The following is a 24,178-nucleotide window of genomic DNA, read 5'->3' as shown; positions in this document are numbered from 1 at the left end:
AACTTAATGACCGCTTTCCAGTCAAAATGAAGAGAAAGATGACCAAGTATGATCCTTAAATGTGGATCAACTGGAAGATGTGTGTGTTTTAAAACGTCAAAATGAGAGAATGTCTGGAAACCAGTGAAATGCTATAAATAAGTAAATAAACATAAATAAAAATTTCTGAAGTATATATATATATTTTAAATTTCTAATTATATTTGTAATTAAAAAAATTTTTTACTGTTTATATTTGGGACGAGCACGAGTGGGGCAGGGGCAGGGAGAGAGGGAGACACAGAATCCAAAGCAGGCTCGAGGCTCCGAGCTGTCAGTGCAGAGTCCGACATGCGCCCAAACTCACCGACTGCAAGATCATGACCTGAGCCGGAGTCGGACGCTTAACCGACTGAGCCACCCAGGCGCCCCTAGTTTTTTAAAGTTTTCTTATTTATTTTGAGAGAGAGAGAGAGAGAAAATGAGAGGGTAAGGGGCAGAGAGAGAGGGAGACAGAGGACCCAAAGCAAGTGGGCCCTGTGTCGACAGCACAGAGCCTGATGCAGGGCTTGAACTCACCAACCGTGAGATCGTGACCTGAGCCAAAGTGGGACGCTCAACCGACTGAGCCCCCCATGCGCCCCTACAAGTATATATTTTTTGATTGGAGAGAGAGACAGGCTTGTTCTACTCTGAATGCTGATTTTTTGCCTACGCATCTTCTTTTCAAATAAGGTCATCCCCTTAGGTGTGGGCTTGACGTCTTCGATTTCTTCTGGATAGTTTGAGGGAAATGACAGCTCTACAATAATTCTAAAAAACAGCTGTACTTATTGAGTGCTTTCCACGTGCTGTTTTTATCGTGTGCTCCTGTCACACAGCGTGTGCCTCGACGGTCGCGGTGGGGCCGTGGGCCCAAGTCCTTCTCCACTCTGCCTTCCTGCTCCTGGGCACTGTCTTTGGTTCCTGCCTGCAGGCCGATTGAGTGATGGAGAGCCAGGGGTGCTTAATTCATGTCCTGTCCAGCAAGGTCCAGAGCCACGGTGGAACAGAGGCCAGTGAATTTGCCTCCTTCCAAGAAACACCTGTCTAGGGCCAGACCCCAGTATCCCGCTTCTGTTTTCCTCCTCCTCCTCGCCATGGTGATTCAGTCCCCCCCAGAAATCCGTGTTCTTTCGACTCTCCATCCTGCGGAGACTGAACTTCCCAGATCAGCGTTCTGGTTAGCCTCTGCCTCTGGGTCATTATGGAATCACGTCTAGAAGGTACGTGTTTGCTCGCGTTGGCTGCCTCTTGAGCTGTAAAGGCTCAGTGTTTGTCACGTACCCGTCAAGGCCACAGTGTAGCCCACTGGTGTGTGCTGTTGGGTCGGCGGTGTGAACTGAGAGCCAGCTGGGCAGGGAGGCAGCGGACACGACTTCTTGAGAAATGTCATGGGTGCTTGGAGCCGGAAAGGGGCCTGGCGTGCACCTGGGTGATGCGCACGGGTCAGCTGCTTCCCTTGTAAGCACCCCATCTTGCCCTTGAGTGTTTGAAGTTCTGTGTCCTATATCAGGACCCATACACCCCTCAGCTTCTTTTTTTTAACGTTTATTTATTTTTGAGAGAGAGAGAGAAAGAGCGTGGGCAGGGGAGGGGCAGAGAGAGAGGGAGACGCAGAATCTGAAACAGGCTCCAGGCTCCGAGCTGTCAGCACAGAGCCCGATGCGGGGCTCAAACTCACGAACCGCGAGATCATGACCTGAGCCGAAGTTGGACGCTTAACCAACTGAGCCACCCAGGCGCCCCCAGAATTCTTCCTTTTTAATACAGCATGTGGAATAGTGAAAACATGAGCTTTTAAACCTGTTTAATTTCCTATTTAAGTGTTTGTTCTTTCGGGTAGGTTTAAATCATTCCTGTATGATACTTAGTTCACGCTGAATTTCAGAGTAGCGTGCGTGGATCCCTTTATTGTTACAAGGGATTTTTCCCTCCCCGGGCAAAGTGTCCTCTGCTCCCTGTGCCTCATTTGGCAAGTGGGGGTAGACAGGGCCCGCTCCCCTGCTCCCCTGCAAAGAGGGGCCACAGACTGTTGGTTGAGTCTTTTAAAGATTCTTAACTATCGGGGCACCTGGGCGGCTCAGTCGGTTAAGCGTTGGACTCTTGGTTTCGGCTCAGGTCCTGATCCCAGGGTTTGTGAGATTGAGCCCTGCGTCAGGCTCTGCGCTGACAGCACGGAGCCTGCTGTGGATCCTCTGTCCCCCTCTCTCTGCCCCTTCCCCTCGGGTGTGCTCTGTCTCTCTCTCAAAATGAATGAACTTAAAAGAAATAAAAATGATTACTAATTTTTTACTAATTAGGAAGACACCAAAAAAAAAAAAGTGTTTAAAGTTGCTGTTAATTGAAGGTTAGCATTATTCTCAGCCTCTGCAGACTTTTCCTGTAATTGATGTTTAAGGAAAAGATAAACACTTGGCTGATGTTTTAGCCTCTCTGCTTACTGAACTCGCTGTCATTGTGCGTGGGGTTGGTTAGGTTTTCTGGAAAAGTGCTAGGAAACCTGGCGTGGCATTTTCTGCAGGTGGATTCCCCGCCTGTGCCTGCAGCTCGCTCTGGCTGCCGTGGTTCCGCAGAAACTTTTCAGCCCCACCATGGCACTGGCTCGGGGACAGGAGGGAGAAGGGGGTCTCTGCCAGCTCTTTCTAGGTGCGTGGGAGCCCGCTTACGATGCACGGACTGGAACTTGATCACTTGGCAGTGGGGCTTAAAAAAATAGAAAATAAACCATAAAGGGAGCATAAACTTCTAGGAAAAACAAGACCTTTTCGTTATTGGTAGAAAATCCCAACGTGGGTCAGAAATGCAAGAAGCTGAGGGGCGCCTGGGTGGCTCAGTCAGTTAAGCGTCCGACTTCGGCTCAGGTCATGAACTTGGGGTTTGTGAGTTCGAGCCCTCCATCGGGCTCTGTGCTGACAGCTCGGAGCCTGGAGCCTGCTTCGGATTCTGTGTCTCCCTCTGTCTCTGTTCCTCCCCTGCTCGCACTCTGTCTCTGTATCTCTCTCAAAAATAAATAAAGATTAAAGAAAAAAAAAAAGGAATAGAAGAAGCTGGGTCAGATGTTTGTTTCATGGGGAAGCTGGCTGGCCTGTGGCATACTTGTCCGGATTTGTCACGATCAAGGTGAAGACATTGAAGTCGCCTTACACAGGCTGCCGCGTCTGTCTGGACCGAGGACCTTGCCGTTGCCAGCAGGGCCTTGTTCCTCCCTCTCCCTTTTCAGTGAGACCACCCCTCCTGTTTTGTTTCAGTCACACCTTCCTCCTCCCACTTACCCTGCTCTGTGCGTTCCTTGTATTCTTCTACGGCGCCGTCCTCTTAAATTATAAATTAGTATGTTGCCTGGTATGATAGTCGTGTACTATCTGTATTGTCCAGGTAACATATAAGGCAGAGAGGGCAGGATCTGTCCTTTAAGGGCTCATGTGCTGGCCATAGAATGGGTGTTCGGTAGACGATTGTTGAACAGGTGACTCTCTCTGCAGATTGGCTGTATTTGTCTGTTCCTTAGGTGACCAAGTGGTCAGGTGTCAGATTCTCCGAAGCCTTGTGGTCAGGTAGGCCCAGAACTCTGCCGTGCTGGTTAAGATTTTCTAGTCTCGAGGAGGATAAAGGTGTCGATTGGTAATCACAGACGTCGTTTCGTTGTTCTGAAAAGCTTTCTCGTACTGAGATTCCTGCTTTCACGACTTCCCCGGCTGATGGCCAGCGCAGGTGTGGTAGGTCTTAGGCTCCCAGTGACCTGGGGGTTAACGCCCGCAGGAAATCCTCCTCATGAGCAAATTCGTTTGGAGTAAAGTGAGGTCTCTGTTCTTAGATCTCTGGTCTTCTGAGACGGAAATGCCAGGTGTGGGGTGAGGATCGAGGGTGCAGACGCACAAATCCCTGGGCTAGACGCCGTTCCCTGTGGTGGCGCGGGATTCGCTCCACCCTCGGCCTGTGCTGCTCGGTGTGGGATCCGGACACCAGGATCACCTCGGAGCTACTGTCCGAGCGAGGGCTTCGGGGTGAGACGGGGGCACCCGAGGCTAGGACACTGCAGTGGCCGTACGAGAAGTGAGTCGAAGTCTATTTAGAAGGCCAAGTTATCAGGATGTGGTAACCAGTCTGGAATGCGAAGCAGGAAGAGTTTGTGGCTGACTCTTCGTCTGGCTCGGGCACCTGCCTGAGGGGTGGCTGGCCGGCGGTCACTGAAGTATTTCTGGGGACCAGTGGCATGCCAGCATTTCAGAATACAGAAGTTTCAATATAATTATGTACCTTCCCATTGCACAAACTCTCCTCTCCTCTGTCCATCCATCACCCTCCTGGCCAGCCAGGTGTCCAGCCTTTGAGTGGGCACAGACTGCCCTCTTCCCGGACGCTGTGGTCACCTGGCGAACACCATTGCAGGAGCCTGTCCCGTCTGGTAGCCTGGCACTTGGCCTGCTGGGCTGTGACATTTGTGCAGGTGACCTGGGCGTCTGCATCTCTCTGGGCTCCCTAGGGCCTGAGGCTGCCTGGCAGTGGGAGGGGTCTGTGCTGGGGCGGCCTGGGCTGGACCTGCTATGTTTCCAGAAACATCTTTTAGAGCCCGTTTGGAACAGGGTCATGTGATGGCGCTGTCGGGACCTCGGTGTTTTCTTTCACGGCTCTCCTCAGGACTGGTGCCAGGGGCAGGCTTATGGAGTCTGTGTATCGGTTCTATTTTATTTTATGTTATGTTATTTTATTTTATGTTATTTTATTTTATTTTATTTATTTATTTATTTATTTATTTATTTATTTTTTAATGTTTATTAATTTTTGAGTGCACGAGAGAAAACATAAGTAGGGGAGGGGCAGAGAGAGAATCCCAGGCAGGCCCCACACTGGATTCACACAAGGCCCAAATCCCTGAACCGTGAACTCATGACCTGAGCCGAAATCAAGAGTCGGACGCTTACCCCACTGAGCCACCCCGGTGCCCTCCGTGTATTGGGATTTTACATGGATCTGGGTATCTGGCAGGCCAGGAACCCAGCTTTAGACAGGGAGACGTCGGGTACAGGTGCCAACAAGCAGCTTCGTGAAACCTGTCGCGGGTCCACTGACACGGGAAGATAGTCTCTCTGGAGACTATCTGATAACGCGCAGGGATCATGACCTCGCAGGGGGCCTTTGGGGGAAGAAACGTTTTGTGGAAAAGGCCGGGCTGTCGCAACATCTGTAGACTATCTGTGGCCGCGCTCGTTCCGAATTTGTGACGCCTGTATTTCCACACGCATGCATGTGCGCGCACACACGTACACGCTCGGCCCCCGTCTTCTCCTGAGCGTAAGGCCTTCACTCATAGGGCTGGGAACCGCACCTTCTGTGACGGAGGCTGGCCGGCCCCGCGTCCTTGCTGTCACTCACTGGGGCTTCTTACTCGCAGCTGCTTTCCAGGTATGCAGGGGTGAGTTCAACTCCCCACGCTGTCCCCGACCCCTCCTGAGCTGTAACGGAGTGGGGTGTCTTCTCGTTGGGGTCTGTGTTAGGATTTTGTGTACCTCACCTGACTCGATCTCCCCCAGCAGGCCCTCTGAAGTGGGTGCTGTTACCCAGGTTTGCCTGTGGGGACCCTGAGGCCCGGAGACTTCCGTTGACTTATCTTGCTCGGCTCAGATGGCTGGAAGTGGAAGGGTCCGGGTCCTGCTTTGCTCTGTCTCTTCCCAAACCTGCATCCCCTCCCCGCCGCCCACATGGGGCTAGATTTGGCTGAGTTCTGCCCTTGCGTTTCCTCCGGGTGCTTCATTCTGGACAGTTCTTGTGTCTTCATGGGGGCTCTCCTGCCCCAGGTCTCCCAGACCACTGCCCTCGGGCATCAGTTGAGAGAGAGCACCCCGGGCCCCCCTCAGAGCTCATCCCTGGGGAGGAGGACGTCCTATCCTGGGCTGGGGGGGGGGTGTTCATCTCTGGAGGTTGGATTTGGTCTCTGTCAGGATGGCAGTTGCTGTCCCTCTGGAAACACAGAGCATATCTCTCTGGACTGTTTGACTGTCCCTCCTGTCCGGTGTCGTCTTAGACCTCCTCGGTCTGTGTCTCTCGGTTGACATCTTCTATGGTGACGGGCCCATCTTTCTCTTCACAACTTCTGGTTTTGAATTGGGTGTCAGACGTGGTGAACCGTACGTGGCTGAGGGCTGGTTTTTTTGTTTTTGTGTTGCTTTAAACTTTACTCATTTTATTTTATTTTTTAGAGAGAGAGCATGCATGTGAGTGGGGGAGGGGCAGAGGGTGGGGGAGAGAGTCTTAAGCGGGCTCCGCGCCAGCGCAGAGCCTGACGTGGGGCTCGATCCAACGACCCCAGGGATCATGACCTGAGCAGAAATCAAGAGTCACTCAACTGAACTGAGCCACCCAGGTGCCCCTGTGTTGAGTTAAATATGGGGGGGGGGGGGATATCTTTTTTTTTTTTTTTAAATGTTTATTTTTGAGAGAGAGAGAGAAAGCACAAGCAGGGCAGGGGCAGAGAGAGAGAGGGAGACGCAGAATCCAAAACAGGCTCCAGGCTCCGAGCTGTCGCCCAGAGCCTGATGCGGGGCTTGAACCCATGAAGTGTGAAATCTTGACCTGAGCCGAAGTCAAAGGCTTTAACCGACTGAGCCCCCCAGGCGCCCCCTTCTGGCTGCTCCTTTCTGGTGGTTCTTTCCCTGGCCTGACAGTTTCCTGGCACGCGTGCGCTAGCCAATACTCGGCTGACACCTTGCCCGGTGCCCCGTGCAGGTCCCCGTGGCTTCCCTGAACCCTGCGTTCTGTCTCCTAGAAGGACCCCGAGTGTGGTATGGGGCCCCTTCCTGGTGCTGTGGATGGGGAGCTTTCCGGGCAGCGAGTGGGGCACTGGTCGGGCTGATCTCGTTTGTCTGTCTCTGTCAGGGATACGATCCCGTGCCGCCTGTCGTCCAACGTGCATGAAAACTCTTTTCAGTGTTTTAGTTATTTAAGGAAAGAGGGTCCCTTCCGTCCTGATACTCCCGTCTTGACAGGTGGCATGTTTTAACCCTGGTTCTGGGACTAGGTTAGGCTCACCGCGTTGTTAGGGAGTGTGCAGAACCAGCTTAGGAGCCGAAGAGAAATAATAGAGATCGTGGGGTCCAAAGACCTCCCTTTCTAGATGAGGAAACAGGTGCAGAGAGTGAGTTTATTTGCACGGAAGCTTAGAGTTTGTCACAGGGGTGATTTATAAACATTTGGCTCACATCACAGCAAGGGTTTTCATTCACAGAGGATGTGATGAACCGCTTTTTGTGACCCATGCGGGGGTTGGGAGCCCGCAGTCCTCCCCGGCCTCAGGGAAGGGCTGACCGCATCTCGTGTAGTGGCCGCCAGCAGCTCCCGGGGTCCTGGGGGTCATTCGCTCTTTCTTGGCCACTTGCTTTGCACAAAGCCCCGTGGGAGATACGCCTCAAGGGAGCGGCACCCCGACTTGACAGCCATGCCCTTCAGCATGCTTCTGGAAGCTTCTTTCTGCCCTTCCCTGCTCTCGAATCTGCCCCCTGAAGAGTGTCACACCGGGTTGAGGTGCGGCGTGGGGACCCAGGCAGGAGCTCTTTGCCAGCCTCAGCTTACCTCATCCTGCCTCCAGATTCATGGCCCCGGGCTGCCGTTCACCCCTGGCCCTCTGCCCCAGGCTTGGCCAGAGGGCCGTAGAAATGAGGAAGGGCCACCAAGGATTACATCATATTAAACCCTGGGGCTTTTTCCTGGTCAACCAGGACAAATGAAAGCCCTTTCCAGTTTTGAAATTCAGCATTAAAGAGTTCGAGGAAGAGGATGTCTCTTCTCCTTCTGCTAACTGGGGGCACGCGGTGTGGTTGGGCCGTGCACCCGCTATGTGGGGATAGCGCCGACCCCATTGATTGTTGCGACAGCGCGGCACGGGGTTCGCCGCCTGAGGTTCGAGTGTAGATGTTGCAGGGGCCGGTGTGGCCAAGAGCAAGCGGGAAGCTTTGAGACAAAGAAGTCGGGGCGCTTGTCCGCAGGGGTTTTGTGTGCCCCGTCAGGGACGCCTCAGGATCGTGATCCACGTTTCAGACGAGGCAGCTCAAGCCTTGAGACGCTGAGGGATGGTTGCCACGACCAGGTCACCAGGACTTTGAACCAGATCACCTCCGTGTCCAAGCTGTGCTGGCTTAGGGCACCGCACCGCCTTTTGTTAGCACCTGTGCTCTGTCCTTCGGTTGACGTCTGTATGCAGCTGGGGGACTTCCTTCCCTTTGCCTCCAGGAGGGGTTCCGCTCTTACGTGGCCTCTTGGCCTGGTCCCTTGAACCTCAGCACACAGTCAGTCTGTGCATGCGCAGGGGAGGGGCGGGGACAGCAGGTGGGACACCTGGAATGATGCCTCTCTTCCAGAACTTGGAGTCCTGGCCGGCCAGGGCTCGCTGGGGCAGAGTCAGAACCTATTTGATTCCACTGGGAAGTCTGTGGTTTCACTGTCGGATTGTTCTCATTCCCCGTGTTGCGTTTTGCCCGATCCCCGGGAAGCACTGTGAGGGCTGAGATTGGCAGCCTTATTAGCAGCTCGGTGATTTCCGTATCGTCTCACTTCCCAGACTGCTAAGTCACCGTGGACCTTGAAGACAGTTCAGGTGCCCCTAGCAAATTCACCCTATTTTAGTACGTGCAGATGTTTTGGTCTCTGTTCATTATCCTTTTCACAAGGGAGGGGGGTGGGTCCCAGAGGACAAACCGCGTGTGTAGCAGAAAGCGGGGTATCCTCAGGGGATCTGCCTTGGCGAGCAGCCAGGCCTCCATTAAGTCATCTTGTGGTAATGCCTCCGTGGTAATGCCACCACGGAGGCCACCATGATAATGCCTCCTTTCTGAGGGTGGTTGGGGATAGAGGAGGACAAAAGGGCATGCCGGGGGCCTGGTGCAGAGATGCTTTAATGAATAGGGAGGCCTTCAGGACTTCCTGTTTGTTGTTGTTGTTGTTGTTTTTAATGTTTATTATTTTTGAGAGAGAGAGAGACAGAGGGTGAGTGGGGGAGGGGCAGAGAGAGAGGGAGACACAGAATCGGAAGCAGGCTCCAGGCTCCGAGCTGTCAGCACAGAGCCCGACGTGCGGCTCGAACTCACGGAGTGTGAGATCATGACCTGAGCCGAAGTCGGACGCTCAACCGACCGAGCCCCCCAGGCGCCCCTGTCCTTCCTGTTTCGTATCACACGCAGAACCTACGTTTGCTCTTCTGTGTTAAGTAATATGTGGGCAGCCACGCAGCACCGGGTGACCCGGTCATTGGGCAAGTGCCCATCGACTCTGACTCATTGGCTCCCCCACCGGGAGCCCCCCGGTGGGAGGGATGCCCGGCGCCTGGGCAGACGGCGTGTGTGGGTGGGAACCAGTGACTCCCGCCGGGGAGGGGCGTGCTCCCTTCCCAGAGAGCCTGGGAAAACCCGCGTGGCCTTCATCTTCCTCCCATTGACCTTCTCTAGAGTCCCAGAGATCCCCTTGGGTGACTGAAATAGCCATTAAAAAGCTGATAACAGCGTTGTGGTTTGGGCAGGGGCCCCTGTTGTTCTAAAGTCGGTAAGTGAATGACTTTGGAAAACCATCAGCCTTCACGAAAGCAAGAGTGGGCGGGAGAATTAGGGGCACAGGAAACATGGGGCTGTGGCCACGGTGGAGTGTTTCTGCCATCATGCTTCTTACCAGTTGGAATGACGCCCCCTGAGACGTTTGCCTTCTTCTCTGAGCCACAGTCACTGTATTGGCTGGAACTCACCCCCCTTTCACTAGAGCTCCTGAGACACAGAACCTCCCCCTTGTGAAATCATGGGGGCCCCAACCTCTGACCTCCAGGCCCGCGCCCCCGGTGTGATAGCTGTCCCCCTGTCCCTGGGCCCACCTACCTCCCATCTCCTTCCTGCCGCACAGCCTGGGCCTGCTTACTGGCCACTTACAGCTAGTTCTCAATTGTGCTCCGTGCGTCCCCCGGTCGGCACGTCCAGAATTAAAGTCCCGGATGCGGGTAGAAGGCCTCGCACACGGGAAGAGGGGATTTGTCCTTTGGGGGCTGCCGAGGAGGCCGGCGGGGTTCTGGATCAGGGCTGAGTCGGGGGCAGAAGCCCCATGAGCCCTGCGGGTTTAGGGACTTGGTGGGGCCCACTTCTTCCTGGAAGCTATTTCCGTTCTCTTCACAAACGGCTGAGTGAGCGAGTCCACAGCCCGGGGATCCCGTTGTCTGTGCACTTGGGGTCTCCTGCCGGGGACACGGTATCAGAAGCCGCTCTGCCGTCGGTGGGACCCGCTGCAGGAAGAGAAAACTCCAAGGGAGTCGGACCCACGTGACCTGAACGCGCGCCATCTAGTCACCTACGTACCTCGGGTTCACCGTGCCGTCAGCTGTGCACAGGTGGCCCTTCTCGCGGTTCTCACGCTACAGGTGGTGATGAAGGAGGTGAAGACGGGGGTCTTGGAGGCAGAGCAGGTGGAGGCGACGGAGGAGGTCGGGGGAGACGGAGGTGAGGGAGGTGGCCATAACAGCCGGATGAGTCGTGGTGTCCGTGAAAACAGCCACTAGAAACTTAACCGTGACGCTTCACATGCGCGATCACCCTGAATGTTCCAAACCCTGACACGGTGAGCTCTAGTGGTCTTCCCCAGGCTACTCAACTACTGATTTCTAGAAACCCTAGAGCCAGCGTTCTTAGCCAATGAGGCGGGCTGCCTCACTGAGGTGGGCATGCCAGATCAAAAGACAGGAAGAAAATTGAGGCGGCAAAGGGAATTTGGGGGAAGCCGTGCGTTCGGATCGACAGGCTCTGGGCACAAGGTTTGTTTGTAGGGTGATGGAAGCGTTCTAAATTTAGATGGTGGTGATAAGCATACGAGTGCTGTAATTACACTGACATTCGTGGGATGGCACACAGATGCGCAGATTACATTTATGTTCGTGTAACTTCTATCCCAGTAAAGCTGCTTAAAAAAAAGTAAATAAAAAAGGGACGCCTGGCTGGCTCAGTCGGTTGAGCGTCCGACATGGGCTCAGGTCGTGATCTCGCAGTCTGTGAGACTTGTGCTGACAGCTCCGAGCCCGGGGCCCGTCGCAGATTCTGTGTCTCCCTCTCTCTCTCTGCCTTCCTCTGCTCACTCTCTGTCTCTTTCTCAAGTATAAATAAACATTAAAAAAAAGGAAAGAAAGGCAATTCGTCCGCTACTTTCGCTTTATGACGTCAAGGATCAGGACACTTAGAGCTAATTGTGTAGAAGGAAGTGTCTCAATATGGTGTTTATGGGGCAGTCTGTCTGTTTAGGTCTGTGGTGCTTGGGCGCAATGAAGTTCTCATGGAAATCGGATGGTTCTCTAAATAGTGGCCTTGTCGCTGCCACGCTTGGTGTCCTCTTTTGGAGACGAGGTTTTGTTTCTCTGATGAGTGTAGATCCAGGTATGTGTGTGGTTGAGTCAGCAGCTTGCATCAGTACCATATAAATAGGAAGCATTACTCTCACTACACAGGAGGGCTGGCGTGGTGAGTAATTACTGAAAAATTAGTCCGTTTTCATGAAAATTGGTGATCGTCTGTAGCTGGAGGGAGGCCCAGTGTGAAATCTTGACCACCCCTAACTGTGTCCGTCTGGAAGTTATAGAGTGACGTGTGCAGCTGACCCCGTGGGCATTGGATGCGGGGAATTTACAGTAGACTGTAAGCGCGTTCCCTTCTAGAATTGAATTCCGATTTGTCTTACACCTTTACCTGTGTTTTGTATCAAGTGACAAGACCCAGGGTGACTGTGTTTCACATACCGAGCTTCAGAAGCACTGGCTTGTTGCATGTGACAGGGACCCATGACCTCACCAGCCGGTGGGCTGCAGTGGGTGGGGAGGGGGCCGCCTGGTGGGACAAGGCCCTAGCGGTGGCATTTGCCAGGGCAGCGCAGGGCAGGGTGTGGGAGGGCCGGGAGAGCCCCTCTGGCTTGGCTTTCACTGCATTTTCAGGCCGGCCTCCCTGGACAGCCCCTTCCCCTTGCCCACGCTGTTCTCATGCATTGTTGTTTGTTTCCGGGTTTGGTGTCCCTGTGACATTTATTTTTATTTTTATTTTTTAAGTTTATTTTTTTTTTTTTGAGAGAGAGAGAGAGAGAAAGAGAGAGGGAGAATCCCAAGCAGGCTCTGTGCTGCCAGTGAAAAGCCTGACATAGGACTTGAACTCACGAACAGTGAGATCATGACCTGAGCAGAAGCCAAGAGTGGGATGCTTAACCGACTGAGCCCCCCAGGTGCCCCTGGTGTACCTGTAGCATTTGAAATCTTTCTGCATTAGGATTTCAGCTCATGGGTTTTGATGGAGCATCCTCACTGGGTGAAGACATTTCGAATCCCCTCGTTCCATACCAGGTGGTGTTAATGTTGGGTTATCTTAGAGTAATTAAGGGCACCTTCTGTGCCTTCATTCAGGTCCTTGAAAAGATTGTACATTGCGTGGGGCCAAGGACACAGCCCTGACACCCACTGGAGACAGAGACATCTCTTACAGACATCTTGTCCCAGCTGTTTAGTATTTGTGTCGGTGCCTGCTGTTCACGGACACCTGGAACCTTTCCTTGCTGGACAAGTCCTTGGTTTACATCGCCTGAATTTATTCCCCCCAGCCAACGTTTGAAGCCTCCAGTCTGCCCCAAGGAAGCACACAGTTGCACAAAGTCTCACACTGACAGGTGGGAGACTGGGATTTGACCCCGGAGTCTGGCCTTCAGCAGTACGCTCCCATTTGTTACCCGGCAGATACCGCGCTGACCGTTACACTCACGTGTTCTCTGAGGCACGCGTGCGTTGGTCCTGTGTTTTTATTCAGATAAGGAACTGCTCAAACCGCCCAGTCTCTGTCTCGAGAGCGGTGTTCCTCTTGTGCGTTCGGCAGCCAGCGTGGGCACCGATTTATTTGAAGCCCCGCTTGTCACAGGATGCGGGGGCAGCTGACGTGTGTGGAGTCAGGCCCTGTGTGTGCCCAGGCCGTGCTGTGATGCGTCTCACGGAAAGTGTGTCCTGCCAGGCTCATGCAGGTGGGGACGTGCCCTGGTGACAGTGCTCCGTGATATTCCTTCCACCCTGGCCTTCACCCTCACTGCCTCCCCGGGGGGGCAGAGGCGTCCCTGCCCCAGATCTGGGGTCGTCAGGGACAAGGGGCACGCGCTGGTCAGCTCGCCCTCCTACTTCCCACTTTGAATTAAAGAGTGCAGCAGGATGAGGGGTATGGGGCCATTTTCATCTGGGCTGTCAGAGAAGGCGCCTGAAGGAAGCAGCTTCTCAGGCCTTGAGGATGAGTGGATGGTGTGTGTGGAGGACAAGGCGGAGAACACTCCAGATAGTGAAGAATCCCCGGGCAGAGCAGGATGGGGAGGCATGCCTGCTGTGAACTGTGCCTTTGAGCTGGAGGGAAGCCAGGCCAGGAAGGTGGCCCCTGGAATATTCCGTGTAAGCAAACCACCTGAGGTAAGGAGCTCAGACTCAGCCCCACCTTTGAAATGAGGGCCTTGCCGGCCCACGGGCCTGGGAGTTTGCATTCTGCCTGGAGAGGCTCATGCGCTACTCTGGGGTGGGGTCTGACCCCATGGACAGCCAGGCCTATCAGGCTCAGACCCCGGCTTGAGGCACCCTTTACATATAACCTTTAAAACCTTGGGTTCTTGGGGTGCCTGGGTGGCTCAGTCGGTTAAGCGACCGACTTCGGCTCAGGTCATGATCTCACCATCCGTGAGTTTAAGCCCTGCGTCGGGCTCTGTGCTGACCGCTTAGAGCCTAGAGCCTGCTTCGGATCGTGTGTCTCCCTCTCTCTGGCCCCCGCCCCCCATCTCTGTCTCTCAAAAATGAATAAATGTTGAAAAAAATAAATAGATAAAATGAAACATCAGTGCTCCATTGGCAGAGAGAGGTAGGTTAAGCACCTGCCTGTGTGCAGCGGGCATGTGCCCAATGAGAGAGGAAGAGTATCTCAGGGAGGGCCTGCAGGGGTCCGGAGAAGCCAGCCTGGGGCCAGCAAGAGGCCTGGAGGAGCAAGGAGGGGGGGCGGGCGCATTCCTGCAACTCCCAGAAGTATGGCTCACGAAGGAACTTTCTAGAAGACAGCACAGTCCAGCTGGACGATCCATGCCTCATCCCATCCTCCGCCTCCCCGTGCCCCATCGGCACGTCCCACGGGGGCTCCAGGACCGGCATGCCGGCTGCGGCTGACCTTGCAGGCTCATACCCCCGGCCCTCCCAGCTCGGAACAAAATCACTCAGCACAGCTTTACGCTGCAGGAGGCCATTCTCCTTCCTATTCACGGAGGCAGTGTGTCTGCCCCGCTCCACCGGACGTCCGTTTCCAACTCTGGAAAGTGTTTCTACAGCCACGCGGGTCTGGGGGGCAGTCCAGCCCCAGACAGTGAAGTGACCTGCTCGGCCACTGAAGGGGCTTCGGTTCACTGTCCCGGGTTCCCACCTTCCCCAGAGGCGTAGATGGCCCAGTGACGAAGGGCTCGGGTTTGAAGAAGCCGTAGCTGCTAGCAGCCACCTTCGGAGAAGAATCCTGGACTTTCCCTCCAGGCCCCGGGCCTCCTGCCAAGGAGGAAGCTCTGTAGGATCGGCCCCTGACCCTCCGGGGAGGCTGGCTAATCTGGAACGGGAAACCCACCCAGACAAACAGAAAAACGGAGCCCTGGGAGACCCAGCCGCACAGTGACAGGCTTGTTACTCCTGGCCGGGTTTTCATCACCCTGAGCCTGGCCGGGGGCCACTGTTTGCCTTTGAAGAGCGGAGGGACGTTTGCGCCTTGACCTTCCGGAGCCATGGGGTTGGGGGCGGTTAGCCTCTCCCTGCTGGCCGTATTTTACAAACGCTACCGTCTCTCATACTGTTCCATCTGCTTTCGCTTCCCAGGATAACAGGACTCTTGACTGAAGCGTCTATCTGTTCAGTTTTTAGAAGGACGGTTTTTATTGACCTGGGAGTTTTATATACGAGCAAATGAGCCACTCTTCGAAATTTCGCTCTTACTGCTGTACTTTGTCATGCATCCCTGTCGGATTTTGACAGTCCTTGAGGTGTAGAGTTGCCAGATAAAGTATAGGATGCCCAGTTAAATTTAGACAAACTACAAAAGCTTGTTTTGTTTTGTTTTGTTTCTTTCTAGGCGAAGTCCCATGTAAGTTGAGACATACTTACACCAAAAAGCGGGTGGTAGGGTGTCTATCTGAAATGCCGGTTTCACGGGACATCCTGTATTTTTATTTGCTAAATCTGGAAAGTTACTTGTATTCTAGAAAGATATCTCAGTGGTGTCAGGTTAGTCTAGGGCCTGAATGGGTTTAGGGGATGCCCCGGGGGCTTATGTGTCCCAGAGGGACGGGCTGGGTGGGGCCTAGGGGGGTGGTAGGAAGGCTGACCCTCTTACCCTTGGTTTATCCTCTCCCCACGTACCTGTGGTCTGATTTCCACCAGACGGTTCACCACCAACACGTGTATTCCTAATGAGTACTAATTACTCATTTATATGTAAGTAAATGCTATAGAAGAGAATTTAAAAAAAAATTTAACATTTATTTTTGAGAGAGAGAGAGAGACACAGAGTGTGAGTGGGGGAGGGGCAGAGAGAGAGGGAGACACAGAATCAGAAGCAGGCTCCAGGCTCTGAGCTGTCAGCACAGAGCGCGACGCGGGGCTCGAACTCACGAACTGTGAGATCATGACCTGAACCAAAACCAAGAGCCAGATGCTTAACCTACTGAGCCACCCAGGCACCCCATTCTTTTCTTTCTTTCTTTCTTTCTTTCTTTCTTTCTTTCTTTCTTTCTTTCTTTCTTTCTTTTTCTTTTTAACATTAATTCACTTTTAAGAGAGAGCAGAGAGAGAGAGAGAGAGAGAGAGAGAGACAAAGCATGAGCAGGGGAGGGGCAGAGAGAGGGGGAGACCCCAAATCCAAAGCAGGCTCCAGGCTCTGAGCTGTCAGCACAGAGCCCGATGTGGGGCTCGAACCCATGAACCATGAAATCATGACCTGAGCCGAAGTCGGCTGCTTAACTGAGCCACCCAGGCACCCCCAGAAGAGATGTTTTAATAATTTAAGCAAACCCTGGAAGCAGTTCTAGAAGAAAATGAGGAATTCATGTAAAAGGAAGAGGAGGACGAGCCTGTGCCCCTGGAAATGTGTCAGAAGATGTGATACAGAGAGTGTGGCCGGGGCTCAGGAACCAGCAGATCTGGGTGGCTGAGGCTCTCACGTGTGGAGATTATAAGGTGGGATGAAGGTGACCTTCCAGCTCAGGCAAAAGGGCAGAGCGAACTGGGGCCAGTATCTGGTCTCACTGCGTCCTTTCCACCAAAATAAATGTCCGAGACAGGGATGAGTCAGAGTACATCAAGTCAGAAAAGGGACCAAGTAGAACATACATGGATGCTCTCCAGATTCCTTGAGAGAGGGCAAGGGCAGTTATCAAGCTGGCAGCAGTGAACTGAAAAGAAAAGGTCAGGGCACTTGCCTACCTTGAACTGAACTTGCGAGAATCAAAAGTATAGTTAAAACGGCAGACAGGATGGGAAAAGCATTTGCTGCGAATAGCAGTCAACTGTGTTTCTTACTACATGAAGAGCTCATCCTGGAAGGATTTGAGGAATAAACCAGAGTTTCCAGTGGGCGGAGGAATCCACAGGCCACCCTGGGGGGTGCTCTCCCAAGCCTTGGGCCCTGGCTTTGCACTTCAGGGTGTAAACAAACCTTCTGCCAATAAACCTTCTGGAGGGGGGTCATTTAACGCATTTTCCAGATGAACCAGTCGACTCAGACTCCAGGTAACTGGCCCCAAGGGGCTCAGCTCCCGAGGGGTGGGTGGGCTGTGGCTCGCCCGGAAAGCCCCGGTGCCCTCGGTCTAGCTGACCTGTCTGAGGGTAGTCCAGAAGAAGAAAGAGAAAGGCCTAATGAGCTATGAGAAATGGTCAACTTCGGCATTTAAGACCTGCACCAAAAACCACAGGCCGAGGCCACGGTTTACCTCCGGCATTGGCCAGAAAAAAATTCCAGAAAAATCACCAGTGTCAGCGTGCCACAGATATTATGAAGTGGGCGGTTCTCTGTTTTGGGTGGAAGGGTAAAGCGATACAGACAAGAGTTTCACAGAATGTATCTAGATTCAAAAACAAGAATGTGCATGAAACCTTTGGCCCGGTGGTTCTGTTTTCAGGGATCCGATGCAAATAATCAGAAATGTGGACAGTTTTATGCACAGAAGTGTTTCTTGGATTGTTGTTTGATGCTGAGATTTGCAAGTGGCTGCAGGTGTTCACTAGAATAGTTTGGAATCTGAAAACAGTATTTACCAAGGCTTTCAAATACCATCTTGTACGGGTGCCTGGGTGGCTTAGTTAAGTGTCCGACTTTGGCTCAGGTCGTGATCTCACTGTTTGTGGGTTCGAGTGCTGCGTCCGGCTCTGTGCTGATGGCTCAGAGCCTGGAGCCTGCTTCAGATTCTGTTTCCCTCTCTCTCTGCCTCTCCCCTGCTCATCCTCTCTCTCTCTCTCTCTCTCTCTCTCAAAAATAGACATTAAAAAAAATAAAATAGGGGCCCCTGGGTGGCTCAGTTGGTTGGATGTCTGACTTCAGCTCAGGTCATGATCTCACAGTTTGTGGGTTCGAGCCCCGTGTCGGGCTCTGTGCTGACAGCCCAGATTATGGAGCCTGCTTCCGATTCTGTGTCTTTCTCTTTCTCTGCCCCTCCCCTGCTCACATTCTGTCTCTGGAAAAAATAAATAAACATCAAAAAAAAAATTAAAAAAAAAAAGCATCTTGTAGTGTTAACCGGGGAGGGGAAGGCAGCAGAACCCCAAATCATTGACCCCGTGTGATTTCCAGTGTCTGGCTGTGCACAGTAGTGGTGCAGGGTCCACAGGAGAGGTATCACTTACCCCACCTGCCGTCGTGGGATTCAGGTTCATTTTTATTTTCCATCTGCTCTGTGCTTCCCCAAAACGTACCTGCTTGTTTTACAATTTGGGAAAGAAAGAAAAAATACTTATCCCCGATGGCAAAGAGCCGGCTGGATGGGGAAATGCCGGCTGAAATGGCAGACACTAGCGGAGGGGGAGGGGTGAACCCGGAAGGGGAGGCTTTGCTGCATTTGGGGGTCGAGGGTACCACCTTGTGCACTAACCCCAACAGCCCAGTTCCGTCCTCAGCACCTCAGTGGGGCTCCTGGTGGTGTCCTCTTGTCTCCAGACTTTGTGTCCTCCAGACCAGCCCATCTCTTCTTTTCTAATCAGAAACTTCCGTTTGTGCTTGCTTTCTTTCTTTCTCGTTTATTTATTTTAATGTTCGTTTATTTTTGAAAGAGACAGAGCACGAGCAGGGGAGGGGCAGAGAGAGAGGGAGACGCAGAATCCGAAGCAGGCTCCAGGCTCCGAGCTGTCAGCACAGAGCCCGACGCAAGGGTCGAACTCAGGAACCGTGAGATCATGACGTGAGCCGAAGTCAGACGTCCAACCCACTGAGCCACCCAGGCGCCCCAGAAACCCGTTCTTAACTAACCGTATGCTCACCAGTATGGAATGGATTAATGTCACTTGAAGGACTAAAGTCAGGTTGCACACCCGCCTAGGGGAGTGGTCCAGGGCTTGGAAGTGCTGATTGAGATGCTCCGTTGCCATGGGAGATTTCAGAAAGATAGGCTCAAATTCAGTAACGTGCGTCCTTTGATTCTGAATCCATTTTTTAGCGGGATCATTTGTAACCCCATGCGGTCCAGATGTCCCCTACACGTTCTCCGTAAGTAATTCAAACGTCGCCTACAGACGTATCATGTTTGTGCATTTTGTCTTCTCTCTGGGAGAACAGACCGAAAACTGATAGGATCCATCCCCGGGTGAGAGGAGAGAGGCTCATTTGGATTTTTTTCTTTGTGCTTTTCTTTAGCATCTAGATTTTCATAGTTAGCAGGTGTTACATCTTTTAAAAAAAAAAAAAAAGAATGCCGTTTGTTTTGGAGGGAGAGAAGCAGTGAGAATATCCTCTCACACCTTGGGGCTTTGATCCGTTTTGCCCAGATTTTCTGGGGGAAGGGGTGACGGTGGCTGGGCCTCCCCAGGGAGTGAGCCGCGTCCTTCTGAGGGGTAGATGTCGGTGGGTTGAACCTTCTGGACTATCTCCCCAGTGCCCCCGAATCTGCCTCCCCAGCTCTAGAGAGCGGCCCCCAGCACTGCATTGACCACACCCACACATGTATACGTGTCAGTCAGTGTGCACACGGTGGAGGGCGTAGAGTATCGCCCATCCGTTTCTATGCTCCCAGGCTCTGGACAGGCAGCCACTTGCTGGGGGAACATTAGGGTGATAAAGCAACTTCCTCAAAATGTGAATGAGTTTCTTGGGCAGCTTGGTGGGAAGGCACTTGGGATCTAAAAGCCCCACTGCCTGGGTTCTAATCCCCGGGATGCCCCTTCCCAGCAGGGGTAGTAAGGTGGACATAACCTTCCTGAGCCTCAGTGTTTTCATCTGTAAAGTGGGAGTCCCGCTGGCAGTGTAGGCTCTGTGCACAGTGGCTGGTGCAGGTGCCCAGGCACGTGGAACATTCCACCCGAGGCAGTCTGCGGTTCCTCTGCAGAGGTAGGGATGAGGTTGATGAATTTGGCTGTTATTTTTGCCAACATATTATTACTCTTAGAGCCGATGTGTTTTGCAGACAGAGTTCTAAAAGCTAATTACAGAGGTAATACATGTGCATGGTCAAAATTTCTTAAATCTGGAAGAGAAATTTGACCTCTTTCCACCCCAGGTTAATTCCTGCTAGTATTTTGTTACAAGCGTGTAAATCTTAAAGGACCCGTTTTCTTTGCCCGTATTTTAATGCGTCTTTCATTGGCTTGGTTCTGAGTCTCATGAAGACATTTTGCTAGAGTTGTGGAGCTGGTCGTAATATTGCTGTTGTAACTTTTGCCTAAGATTGTTGTCCTCATCTTGACATCTTAAAAAATGCCACTGAGCCCTCCCGCTTGGTAGAGGGGGGCCAATTATAAGGCAGACTCTGGATGTTTCCGTACCAGATAACAGACCGCCTGGGGCTTGATTACCAGTAATTGTTGCAGAAAATGCGTGTGCTCCCTGGAATGCTAATTATTTATATTCATTGCTTAAATCCAGCGGTTGACAGTAATTCTTTTTGAGTTGCTCTTCAGGCAAAGCAGTTGAAGACAGAAACAGAGAGTAACTTCTGTCCTGACTCCCTTGCTAAACAGAGTGGTTACCTTCTCACGATTAACTTCTTTATGTTATGTTATGTTACGTTAAAAATGTTTATTTTTGAGAGAGAGAGAGGAGAGACAGAGTGCAAGCTGGGGAGGGAGGGAGACACAGTACCCGAAGCAGGCTCCTGGCTGCAAGCTGTCAGCACAGAGCCCGACGCAGGGCTTGAACCCACGAACCACGAGATCATGACCTGAGCCGAAGTCGGACGCTTAACCGACTGAGCCACCCAGGTGCCCCATCCGGTGTACTTTAAACAACTGTCCTTGAGAACTAGAAAGGTAAAGAAATTGAAGAAACAGGAAGAAGGCAATGCGAGCGATGGTGGATGTGGATAAGTGTGAACTTTTGACCGAAGCCTTTGTGTTCCTATCTTCTGCAGGACCAGGTGGAGCAGACACCCCCCGTCAGCCCACGAGACCTGGCAGGACCTGGCTTCCCAGCGCAGCCTGACCGGCTCACCAATCACCAGGGTAAGAAACGACAAAATCATGGTGACCCAGATGCCCTACCTTCCGACTGTGACTTTGCCACGTGCTGGGGCTCTGTATGCCAAGAAATCGTTCCTGCCCCTCATCCGAGAAGATTCTGGCCTTGGCTCTTCTCCCCTTTAAGGAAAACAAATTCAAAAACAGGGGAAAAAAATGCGTGGCTGTGAGATCTTCATATACAGGTGTCTCCTGCTTTTGGAAAGTCCGTTTTCCACTAGTTCGCTTTTGTGAAAGACCTACCCCCATACTTGTCTTTGCTAACCGAAAGCGATCCTCCAAAGAGGATTTCCGCTTGGACAAAAAAGGACTCAGTGTTCCTTTTGCAGGGAGCCAGTATTGTGTGGGACAGTGGCCCCGCCACGCCCCTGTCCCCTAGCTCTACCCTGCGCTAAAGCATCCGGCCATCAGAGCCTTGAGCTGTGAGCCTCTCTGTGTCTTCCCTCCATTTATGTCGTCCGTCCGGAAGCAAGATGTGTCTTAAGCTATTGGAGAAGGCAGAGAGGTGATTTTTGGTGCTTGGAACACTCACAGGGTTTGTCATATAAATTAACGGTAGTGAGGGGAAAGCTGTCTTTCTGTTCAGTGGGCAAAACTTCACAGTCAGTTCTACGGAGATTTATCTAGGGATGCAACTTAAGGGCAACTTGATGTTACCTATCCAGGGCTCCTCCATGGTGAAATCTTGTGGATTTTGGCACTCTTTTTTTCATGTTTATTTGCTTTTCAGAGAGAGTGTGTGCCCAAGTAGGGGAGGGGCAGAGAGCAAGGGAGACACAGAATCTGAGCTGTTAGCCCAGAGCCCGAAGTGGGATTGCAACCCACGAGCCGCGAAATCATGACCTGAGCCGAAGTTGGAGGGCTTAACCGACTGAGCCACCCAGGCACCCTGATTTTGGCATTTTCATATTTGCACTTAGGCTGGTTTTGTGTGTCTGTGCTCTTGGTAATTCTCCACCTTTCTGTGATTTCTTCTGTTCCCCTTGTGTTAATTTCTGATGGGATCATCGTAGAAAAGAAAGGACAGGGGTTAAAAGCAAATTGGGTCTTAGGGATACATGCTTTGATATGGGGCGGGCAGCCCAAGAAGGGACCCAGTCTGGTTTGGGGGGAGGGACCAGGAAAAAGGCACATGACTCACGGTGTGGATTCCTACAGAAGTTAAGTCCAATAAATTGTAGGGTTTAGAGGTGGGAGGAATTAGAATAATCAGGTTTTTTAAATTGCTTAAGCAGAAAGAGGATGGAATGTTGCAAAAATAAAAGCTGGGAGCTTCATAGGAAGTCAAAGAGATGTTTCCTCAAGTGTTAGAAGATTCATAAAACAGTCAGGCTTTTCTGTGTCAGGCACACTTTCCTGGTCGTCTTTTAAAAAACTTGTAACAAGAAAGAGGAATATCGTTAATGTTGGCTTTGAAACTTTGGAAAATTTTAATTTATTACATTGCACTGCTTAGCAGTGGTCTCATTTAAGGTGAAATAATCTAAGTTTTGGTATTAATGTTCATACACAAGTCTACGTCAAAGCTTTAGTCAAGAAAATTGACTAGATAGGAAATTTACACAGAAGGAGCTTATTTATTTAGTTTTAAATTATTTATGTTGAGAGAGAGTGTGTACGTGTGCAGGCGAGGGGCAGAGAGAGAGAGAGAATCCCAAGCAGGCTCCACACTGTTATTTGCAGAGCCAACACGGGACTCGGTCTCACAAACCGTGAGATCGTGACCTGAGCCGAAGTCAGATACTTAACTGACTGAGCCACCCAGGTGCCCCAGAACTTTTTTTTTTTCCTTTTTAACGTTTCTCTGTTTATTTTGAGAGAGAGAGCAAGAGTGGGGGAGGGACAGAGAGAGAGGGAGACAGAGAGTCCCAAGGAGGCTCCGTGCTGTCAGCACTGAGCGCCACATGGGGCTCGATCCCACAAAAATGTGAGACCGTGACCTGAGCCGAAGTTGAAACCGTGAGCGTCTGCTCAACCGACTAAGCCACCCAGGCGCCCCTTGAAAGAACTTTTTGAAGCTTAAAGCTTCTTTAAGTTTTGACGACATCCAAGGTGTACTTTCAAGCATCCTGTAGATGTCACGCCTGCTCGGGTGGTGGCAGGGAGGGCTGCGCACCGAAGGCAGGGTGGGCTCCGCGTGGAACAGAGCAGATCCCCTCTCCTGCTCCGGAGCTCCGCAGCCCATAGTTGAAGCTGAGGGTCTGATGCGTCCCTGCACCTGAAGCAGGGTCTCAGGGAATGAATGAACGCATCTCCACCTGTGACATTGAACACCTTTCCCTCCGCTCCTCAGTAATTCTGCACACAGAGCTTGTAAAACAGGACAGTCAGAAGGACTCAGCCTGGCTGCACCGCAGGACGGGTGATTCTCCATCTCCTACTGAGAAGTGAGCCACCCAAGTCAGCAGGTCACGTTTCCATACGCAGCGAAGAGAAGTCTATCAAAGGCTTCGAGGGAAGCGTGTGTGTCACACTCAGGGCGGTGAATGACAGAAGAGTGTCATGAAGGACCGGACACCGTGACGCTACGATGGGAAGAAATGACAGAAACAGGTGGGTGTGAGGAGCCCACGTGTTGGAAGTGAGCTGTTACACCAACAGTTATTGGCATTTTAATATTTTACTGTTTACTTATTTTGGAGACAGAGAGAGGGTGAGAGCTGGGGAGGGGCAGAAAGAGGGAGACACAGAATCCGAAGCAGGATCCAGGCCCTGAGCTGTCAACGTAGACCCCGACGCGGGGCTCGAACTCACTAACCGTGAGATCGTGACCTGAGCTGAAGTCGGACGCTTAACCGACCGAGCCACCGGGCGCCCCAGAGGGTGCTCAGAGAACTCAAAGGAAAGGGGAAGGTTAATCCACATCTAAAAGCATTTAGCAAGAATCTAGAAAACGGAGGACAAAGAGAAGATCTGTGGAGAAATGCAGACTTCCCAGTGCGTGAACGACGTTTGGACTGACAACCAACCTGGGCACAGCCGGAAAATAACACGGGGTGTTTTCAGAGGGTCGAGGGAGAAATGGCTGTCTGCCTGAAAGTGGATAGCGACATCTACTGAGAGCAAAATAAAGCTTTTTCGGGCAAACATTGAGCACATTTGTGACTGGCAATCTTCCCTGAAAGATTGATTGAAAGCTGTACTTCAGTAAGATAAGGCCGGGAGTGTAGGGAACAGTAGTAAGGTTAAACTGAACGTTGGATGATAATTAGACCCTGGGAGCACACACACGCGTGCGTGCGTGCGTGCGTGTGTGTGTGTGTGTGTGTGTGTGTGTGTCTGTCTGTCTTGTGAGGTTTGTTCCGTGAGTGATTCTGTCATCATAAGACCCCAGTTGGGGGAAGTAGAATGTAAAACGATTTGAGGCTACGTTAAGAAAAAGTATACTAAGTTACGTACGTATTTTAAAATCTTAGCTGGATCTAAAACACGGATTGTAACTAATGAAAGAATATGCGTAAAATC

General features: G+C 52.0%; 1 protein-coding gene across 6 annotated transcripts in view; it reads left to right on the top strand.

Annotated features, from left to right (window-relative positions):
• Positions 1–24,178, top strand: part of GRB10 (growth factor receptor bound protein 10) — a 183,936-nt gene that overhangs the window by 67,359 nt on the left and 92,399 nt on the right. For all 6 annotated transcript variants that reach the window (XM_053897753.1, XM_053897757.1, XM_053897758.1 and 3 more), the window contains one exon: positions 20,608–20,698. In XM_053897753.1, the coding sequence (XP_053753728.1) occupies positions 20,608–20,698 (91 nt within the window). The remainder of the gene's footprint in view (positions 1–20,607; positions 20,699–24,178) is intronic.

Source organism: Panthera pardus, unplaced genomic scaffold, assembly GCF_024362965.1.
Source record: "Panthera pardus isolate Hobbes unplaced genomic scaffold, ASM2436296v1 HiC_scaffold_8, whole genome shotgun sequence".
NCBI classification, from domain to species: domain Eukaryota; kingdom Metazoa; phylum Chordata; class Mammalia; order Carnivora; family Felidae; genus Panthera; species Panthera pardus.
This window is presented reverse-complemented; position numbering and strand designations above follow the sequence as displayed.